This window comes from Venturia canescens, chromosome 1, assembly GCF_019457755.1.
Source record: "Venturia canescens isolate UGA chromosome 1, ASM1945775v1, whole genome shotgun sequence".
In the NCBI taxonomy this organism is placed as follows: domain Eukaryota; kingdom Metazoa; phylum Arthropoda; class Insecta; order Hymenoptera; family Ichneumonidae; genus Venturia; species Venturia canescens.
In genome coordinates, this window is record NC_057421.1 from 36,460,856 (window position 1) to 36,470,330 (window position 9,475).

The 9,475-nt window shown below is 36.5% G+C and overlaps 1 protein-coding gene across 1 annotated transcript; it reads right to left on the minus strand.

The window, feature by feature from the left end:
• Positions 1-354: 354 nt before the first annotated feature.
• Positions 355-9,017, minus strand: LOC122405650 (uncharacterized). Its single transcript, XM_043410583.1, has 5 exons — positions 8,831-9,017; positions 2,131-2,302; positions 1,686-1,843; positions 1,325-1,438; positions 355-1,225 (listed from the first exon to the last, which is right to left on the minus strand). The coding sequence occupies exons 1-5, from the start codon at positions 8,848-8,850 to the stop codon at positions 1,051-1,053; spliced, it is 639 nt and encodes a 212-aa protein (XP_043266518.1). The 5' UTR covers positions 8,851-9,017; the 3' UTR covers positions 355-1,050.
• Positions 9,018-9,475: the final 458 nt, after the last annotated feature.

Sequence of the window (9,475 nt, forward strand, 5' to 3'; positions counted from 1 at the left end):
AATACACCCATTTTTCTTGAGAATTCCTCTCATCAAATCCACTAGGCTAATATTACTCTCCATTGCTTTCAACTTACTTCATAGAAGAAAAACGCATTTCCAAAAGTATGAGGATTCTATCAATTCTGTTAATTGCCGAAGAACCTTACGCCAATAGATTATATTTCAAATAAATACAACGAACAGGAATAAAAAATTATTCACATAATCGTATCGGCGATATTTTATGTTCTGAATGTGTACGGTTTCCATATTTTTTTCACGCAGTAATCGGAAAATTTCGATCGATGTTGCCTTAAAAAAAATTTTTTGAAAAAAAGCTCTGAAATGTTTCAAATCAGAATACTCGTTGAAGAAAAGAAAAAAATTCATTCTCATTTATTCGCTCAGACATTTTTCCGTTTTATTCGTTACCAGTTAATTTATATTTATACAATAATTCACGTGGTAGGTGATTGGTAAAATAATAACCTATTGATACATGCGTTCCGCGAAATTACAGGTGTTTTCATTTGTACAAACTGCTACATTGCTAATCGTTCATTTGCTATTGTCGCTCCACATCTTTTTTTTTAAACGTCTCAGGCAATCGTGTCAACGAAACGTTCCCCAGCGATCTGTGTTTACCGCGAAGAGTGTACTTTAATGTACTGGAAGTTTATACTTCAACGATAGCTTCAGCCTTCTCGATTATTATCATTAAAAAACTACTCTTTCTTATTCTTACGTATATCCGAACATTTAATCAATGAAATTATGAATCTCTACATCAGTCGGAAAGTTGGCAATTAATTAGGACCTTCCTCCGAAACTTCTATCACAATTATCTCACGTTGTGGAAGAAGAAGATATGAGCTAATGAAAAAAATAGAGATATGTGGATAAAATTGATATAAAAAAAAAACCAAGTGATGTATTTGTAACTTTCGTTGGAAAATCACGCTTGAAAAGAACACTCTTTTTTTACTGTTAATTCTTCAAAATTGAATTTTTCTCTTGAACGATAAAGTTACGTTTTTTTCTTCTACATTTCCATTTAAATGTTCCCTCTCAACCTCTGCGATAAGGTTTAGGTTTGACTTGAACTTCCTCATGCTGAGTTTCTTCCACCTCCTCTTGGAGAGGTTTATTGCCCCTCGTGTTACCACCGAATTTGCCGCGAGTTGATGTCCTTGACGATGCTTCAGCAACTGAGCCATTCCGGCTGCGACCACCTGAAGATGATCTGGAAAACGAATAGAAAAAACGCTCATGATTCCCTTAATAGCGCTTTATTTATTTGGACATCGCTTGGAAAATCTCATGTAAAAACGATCAGGCTTACTTAGATTTCGATGAGGTAGGTTCGACTGATGATTGCGTTGTCGATGGTGCGTGAGTGATCACTCCAACCTGAGCTCTCCTCCTTTTTAGAGCTGCGAGCAAGTCATCGTTCGATCTGTAACCAAAAACAATGACAAAATTATAAGCTATCGTAACCAACAAACTATCAGTCATTTTATTGACAGCCCTGTCGCCTGTCGTCTGCTGGTAATATATTTTATAAAAAAACAGTCGCTGTCATCAAAAATGCGCGTCCTTTCTGTACAGATTGTAAAAAAAAGAAACAGTTAATGACTTTTGGGAGAGTCTTTTCAACAGCGTTACAGTATTGTCCTTTTAAAAATCACGTTGATTTATTTTACCTGAATGGCCTGATTCCACCAGCGCGAAGTTTTTTCGCCGACTCTGTTGTTGTAGTTTGAGCTTCTTCTTGCTCCTGGCTATCTTCGAACTCTTCGTCATTTTTTTCGTCCGCTTCATCGGCTAATTGTTCCACTGGTTTAAGTGTAGTTGATGTCGTCTGTAAAACAATTGAAAATATTTCTCATCAATGTGATAGTTGCAGGTACTTACATTGGTACGATCATTCATTTGATAAGAATGAATTCATTTTATTCTGGTCGAATTGAAGAAATACGAGTCGATGCAAGCATAATAGAAATTCCGTATATTTTGTCACACTGTTCAGGAGCGACTAAATCAACTTGGAGATGAAAAGATTGAGCGCGTTGATATTCCAACCCGATTCAAAATATTAATTCTTGCTGTAAAACTTTAATCGCGATATAAGAGTACAATTGTACTTACGGCTGCAGGCTTCCTCACTGCAGGTGCACGCCCTCGCGGAGATAGAAGGCTGCCAAGTCTTCCAGCTGGTCTCGCCGGTGCTTGAGTCGACGAAACTGGTGATGGCTCTTCCTCGTAATCATACTCCTCCTCGGCAGCTCTGCACGCAGCCACCAAACAGAGAGCCAATAATCTGCAAAAACAACAATAAATGGATTGTTGTTGAAAAGGAAACGCTCAATCTTGTGATACCAAACTTTATCCGGATGCGATTTTCTTGCAATTGTGGTCAACACAAAGTTGAACGTTTGAAGGACCCAAACACGCACCGCAACCATGGCAAAAATCATCTAGCAGCCGTTCTAATAATAATTGAATCCTATTCTGTTTGTTTATTCTCAAGCTACTTCTACTCTATTGTTTCGAATCGTTTCGTATGTGTAGGTAGGGATGTGAGTTTTTTCTGATTGAAAAGTAAGAATTTTCACGTTCGGCAACATCATCGCTCGAGCACTATCACACGAATGAGATGCATGGTAGTTTTTGACCTGTGACATTCACGTGCCTCCAGTACCTCACTTTCTCTGGTTGGCCAATCTTGTGGTACGCGATATAGCAGTCTCAGCATACGACTATATACACTTTTACAAACACAGACGGAAAAAGATATATGAAGTAACTTCAGATTCACGACATAACTCGTGAATGTCAAGAGAGAATTTTGTTTTTTTTTTATGACACAGACGAAGCTATCTTTAAGAGGATGGATCAGTCGGTATATCCCAACCATGAGTGCGAGAGAGATAGTTGCAAATTTCGAAATCGAAATTCTTTGACACAGTTTGACCGATTAAAAGAAGGCTCTGCAGTCGATTTTTGCCATCGCTCTGCGCAGGCTGACAGAGCCTTTTTTTAATCGATCAAACTGTGTCGAAGAATTTCGATTTCGAAAATTCCAAGTGAGGTTAGTCGACTGATCCATACTCTTAAATTATTCAATTCACATTAAGACTGAAGTTTTTGCTTCATCATTTCGATCATGCGTGGCCAGCTTGAAAAACTTTGAAAAACTGATTAATTATAATAATATATTCCGAGAACGGGATCATTTTGAAAATAAATTCTTGACATTTTTGTGTCTGTGGAATTAACGAGATCGACAGGTCAACGTAAAGAAAAACTTTTACCGCGATCCTATATGTACATTTAGTTTCAGGTGAATCTTTAATTTCTTGGCGCTTTCACTGCGACCATCATGTATTTACACGTGTGTGTCTACGAATTCGTGCTAAAAATTAGAATAAGATTCGGACGAGCGTGTACGTAGCTGCTACATTTATCGAATCCGGGAGTCAACACGAGGAAGAATATTTTTCACCAATGTACGAATATTGGATCGAGCGTGGGAAGAAAAAAAAACTCGAGAAACTTTGGTCGTTCGATATCCACAATTAATATTTGACGGTTTTTCAAAGATTTTTCTCACGAGATATCAGATTAAATTAATCCACCGAATTATTCCTGAGCAAAGAAAGGGAACGCTGCGACGTTTGAATTATAAATATACCGTGCTCCGATGAGTGCTGCAATTAAATGAATTTCCATTTGAGTTCATCACCAATGTAGCAACGAAATATGAACTATCGCGAGCATCTTCCCTAAAAATTATTCTTGGAATTATTTCGATTAAAAGTGAAGAAGCAAAATTGATGAAACTTGAATTTAAAGACACTCGCTCGGACACCTTTTACTTTCAGTTTCGTTAAAAATGTCAACTCCATACGGTCTCTTCGTATGCGACAAATACCCACACATGCATGCTCGGGACTAAAAGTTTCTCGAAGAATTGTGAAACGAGAGCCTCAGGTTGGGAAAATGCTAGTCAAAGTGAGGTTTATTTATTCATACACATGTATAAGCTGCTAATAAACCTTTTCAATATAGTACTATAGATACAATATTCGAACGCTATCACAACCAGGATGCAATGGAAACGTTACTACAATTTTTAAGTTTTCATTATATTCGTGCAATAACCTTAGCCAAATCCCAATATAATCTCAGTAGCAGGTTCTTGATGAAATCAATTTTCTTAGTTATAAAAAACTTTCGTAATTTTTTATATATTAGCATGACTTTATAGCACAACCGAGGCTGTCAGATAAAGTCGATTGACAGATCCACTGACGAGAAAACTCATCGCATAATAAAGATTATTTTCTTTTTATAATACACGCGCATCGTCGCTTGATGAATTTTTTCCTATGTGATTTCCTAATAATCTACGAAACCTCAAATACATCATATAAAAACATGAATACTGGTTTATGTACCGAACTATTAAAACGAAACTGGTTACACCATTTTTATGGCGTGGAAGACTCATTTTGAATTTTTCATTAATTCACTATAATTCGTGAATGAAGTCGCAGTTTGGAACTGTGATAATTATAATTGAGCTACCGCATCGATATTTTTCCATAATATCAAAAACCGACGATCAATTTGTGACGATTTATCGTCAACTGTCGTTGATTCATCGAAGTGATGAAAAGATGTACGAGATGATTAAAAAAATACTGAATTGAAACTCGATTCACGTACGTACGCTGATGATCGTGATGGGCCCTTCAAAAGTGTCTCGCTGGTACACGAAGCGCGGTTATGCTCGTGTTGGTTACAATCGAAATTACGTCACGCGGAGTAACGGACACTCAAACCTTAACGGTTAAAACTTCCATATATTCAGCAGCAGTATTTATATATATATGTATACGTTATAGTATGTATGAGTACGAATACCCACGGATTAACAATGAGTAAGCATCTACACATCGGTATACAAGAGTCACGTCTATCGACCAATAATTTGCTTAACCTTCTCACGGCGTACGAAGGAACGATTGTTATTGCAAATTGAGATTGACCTTTCGAGCTTCGATTCTGTTCCGACGACGACATAACAGTTTTTCCGATGTATCCCTTCACAGCTTGACCCGGAATGCAATTTGAATTTTCAAAATGCAAAAAAGGGGCATATTTAGAACTTTTACGACTTCTATATAAACGTGAAACGTGGATAAAATAATATATGAAAATTTCTCCTCCGGAATTGAAACCTGAGACTCAGTAATCTTACTTTCTCGTCGATCATTTTCTTCATTGATTCTTAACCATTTTTGGAAATCATAAATTGTTTGACTATTTTAGCACGCTTTACAGCAGGGCGACAGAGAATTATCTCGACGTAAATCTTTCATTGATATTATATTGTCGATTCATCATTTAGTACTCTTTAATTTGCATAATTAATAAAGCTATCTAGATGGACTAATGGTATTTATGAGAGTTGATATACGTTGATACCGTGATTCTTGCTACCAGAAGCAATAATGTCAAGGAAAAATAACGGCAGTTCAGCTTCAATGATAAAAGATTCATCAATCTTTATATTTTTTATCAGAACGATGATCAGCATACGGATAAATAAAATGTAAGTTCGTTGACGAGATTTTCTATTCTTCCACATCGGGAAAAAAGTATATGTACACCGGTATATGCAATATTACGTCGTCGTTTCCTGCTGGTGTTCGTGGTGCGCCACGAGAAATAGCTTTGCTTAAGTCGATAAAATGTTGTTAATCGTTATTAAACTGCCACACCAAGAATGGATGATTAAATGTATACTTAGCTACCATTTGCGACAATAGAGGATAATTGTATTGTTTTGCATCCATAACTCCCGTAAATCGAAAGTTTCAAAAGCTTCTGGAATTTATCAGATTATCAGAATCATGGTCGGAACAAATTTTCTAAATTTCCTGCTCTCTTTTAAGACCGAAAATTACCGTCACCATTTTTTTCAAAACAATGTACAAACATTTATTTTATGATCAAATGATGCAGCGTCAATTAACGTATATCCCCGTTCATCACAATTCGAGGAGTCAATGACCTGGTACAAGCATAGAACATGCCCATTTTTGGGTATTTGTACGTGGCGAGACTGTTAATCTCATCATATAAAGTATGATGAGTGAATATAGCCTTTATTCCAACAGAAAGCGAGGTCGATGCTCTTCGTTTAATTATTAATATCTCCAATATTTGTAAATAAAATGGAAAACTTTGACTGAGATGTATTTTGAAAATTCGATCTGCAAAAGAAATGTTCAATTATTTATCGATTCTCCGATGAACAGTGATCTAAATCGTATGCGGTGTTTAATTTTAGGGCGTTTCCCCAAAAATTATTGATGTTGAAACTCGATTCATGCACAATATTTCATTGCGAAATTTTTTAATTTCTCCAAGAACGTCGAGAGTAAGTTGCAAAACTATCTTTGCTCCTCTACAATTTTTCAAACAATAATGCTTCAATGGGAGAAAATATTATTGAAATCACTCTCATAGTTCCGTACAGAGTATTATGATCAACTTTTTACATTTAACTCGTAAACTCAGATAGACCGTTTCAAGAAGTGGTAAAAACATAATTATTGCGATAGTATGTTTATAACAGACAGCAAGTACAATTTTTTTTCGAAAGTTACCGTTTCGTACAGTCTTATTGAATTTTATTGAAACACTATTCAATTTTCAGGCTTCAGTTGGTCATATTATTTACACATTCCCCAAGAGACTTGAAGTTCAATTATGAATATTCATCTATATATTCTCAATTCGCAATAAGCTGTACAGAAAATGTTTCGTAGCCATGTCGGCCTTGAGTCATTCGTCATATTACAGTAATCTGACAGTAGAACAGTTCACTCAATGGTCAGACCGAGTCGTTCGGAGACACTGACGCTATAAGGACCTTGACAGTTCTATGAATTTTACGTTTCGCGTAAACATTGAGTGGAAAGTGACAAATATCTCTGTATTTGCAAACATCACAATTTTTCATGGGAATGACAACGGGGATTATTAGCCAAGATCGATGCAAGAGCTCTGTATGATCCATGATGAATTTATGATAAAATTGTGCCGTGGAGCAACAATGCAGTAAAAATGTCACATTCGATTGAATACCGTCATAAACGCGGGAGATGAAAAGTGTTGTTTCTTGCTACTCTTCAAAAAACTTTGTACCATCCCATATTAATGCTTCTGTCTGTAAATGTCTGTGAAAACGCATTGTCTTTTTAACGTCATTATACTTGATTATCATTTCGTCTCAAAATTATTATTTTCGTAAAGAAATCCTTTCATGAGGACATAAATTACAGCAGCTTACAAAACGGGTTTTAAAGATGTAGGAATGTAGAAAATCGCGTCAGAACATTTTTGCATATTATTTTGGCCGTTTTCATTGAATTTCAAAGTCCGTATATTGTTCACCTAATATATCGTGCCTCAAGGACTTGCCAATGAGGATCTTCAATTCGTTAGGAAAAAGGTATCAATGAAGCGTGCTATCTTGTGAATGACTGTGGATGAGCGCAAGAATGAAAACCACCGAAGCATTTTACATGTTGAAATTGAATATTGAATCACGTGATGCAATGAAAATTATTCCGACCTCGGTAGAGTGAATTTTTTTTCTTGATTTCGAACATTTTTTATTCGCTCTGCCCAAGTTAATTTCATTCGTTCGTTTCGCCATACAGCCGTTTAATACGGGAGATAAATTTTTTTTTCTTCGCAACTGCAACGATATAAATTAACCTAGAGAGTAATACGCGCCATAGCCAGCACAGGACACTAGAGATCTTTGTATCGCTATGTATGTTACAATATACATGTATATTCCACTTTATAATGTTGGCCACACCAGTATACATAGTTCGAGAACGGCTCTCTGAGACGCGAGTTTGATTTTCAGCTAAAACCACTTTCCATTTTGCTACACAAGCAACCATATGTTTTCACTATCGTGTATACCGTTCACTCGACTCTTTGGCCATATCTCGTGGTCTCTTTTATTTATACACTTTATTATATATATGTATATACGTGTGTATGTATGCGTGTGGGTAAGCGTTCTTACTGGGCAGCGACTTTATAATTAAAGAAAACGATGGAAACTACGAAAAAAATAGAAATAAAAAAAAGAACCATCGCGTCACACCGCGTAATAAATCGAGAAATTATTCGTCGTAATCCTTGTCGCGATAACAAACGAGCACAGCCGATACGATAATAAGGCGACTACTTCCGGACAAAATAGAAAGAGAAAATTGACGTGAATTTTTCTTTCCCCGGAGAAACTGCATCCGGATCGTTTATTCGAAGGCTCCGACGGTTAAATAATAAAATTAATATAAAGAACACTCACATATTACGATGCTCATTTGAGCTCAAACGGTGAAATTTTTGCTCACATATCTGGAATTATGTATGCAACTATTTTTTTATTATTAATTTCTAATGTATAAATACTGGAAATTCGTATTGTTTTTCGACCCATGAACATGTTGAATAATCTTTTTTCATATACAATAAAATTTCAATCATGCGTGCATCCTTCATTTTCATTTCGATGTTAAATTATCGCCGCGTTATAAGGTTCGAGGGTATTCCGATCGTTGAATCGGCGAAAAGGCTTGGATGAGATTCAACCCAACAGGATTAAAATGATCGTTGCATTTGTTATTGAAATCGCGATAAGTGATAAAGTTACCAGCTTATAGGTTTATGACATTTTTCTACTTTCCCTTTTTTCTCAATAAATCGGAAGAAAGAATATATAAAAACAAACATGCAAAATGGTACTCACACAAAGAGGGTCGGTCTCATGATGCTGCGAGGTCCCGGTCTCGGTCTTGGTTGCGACGGAAATGACAGTCCTTTCGTGGAAGGAACTCACCGGCCCGTAACCACGAAGGTGGAGCTCTCCCCAGGTGAATATAAAATAAAGAAGAAAAAAGAACGAAGCACACACCACTGCAAGCGCGGAGGCTGTGTACTTTCGAGTGCCGTGGCGAGTTTCCCCTTCTCTCTATATATATGGTACACGCTACCTCTACACTCCGGGACGACCTACACCACCAAATCGCATGTATATTAGTACACAAGACTGGTATGAAACCCCATGTGTTACGTATTCCTCAAACTCCTCGAACTCGATCCTACCCGAAATTCCTCCTGCACAACTTGTATAGCTGAAGATACAAATTCTTCGACATTGCATTCGTTTTCGAAGCTCCTGCTTTCTACCCTGTTTCTATTATTTTACGTTCTTACCATTTTTAACACTTGCCCAAGATATTTCGAACAACGAGAATATCATGGCGGCTTGTGGCTCCATTTTTCTGTTGTCGAGATCATATTCTTTCAATTACATATTAGGAAATAGTCGTTTAAAACGTTTGTATCACGATGAAATTCTAAAGTCATCTATGAAGCTCAAGCAATCAAGGAT

Bases quoted from the DNA above. Each gene is read 5' to 3' on its own strand.
- LOC122405650 (XM_043410583.1), bottom strand. From the start codon at position 8,850: ATGAGACCGACCCTCTTTGT. The intron at 1,844-2,130 runs GTAAGTACAATT...ATTGTTTTACAG, and splicing joins CAGTGAGGAAGCCTGCAGCC to ACGACATCAACTACACTTAA. The intron at 1,226-1,324 runs GTAAGCCTGATC...TTCGTTTTCCAG, and splicing joins CCTACCTCATCGAAATCTAA to ATCATCTTCAGGTGGTCGCA.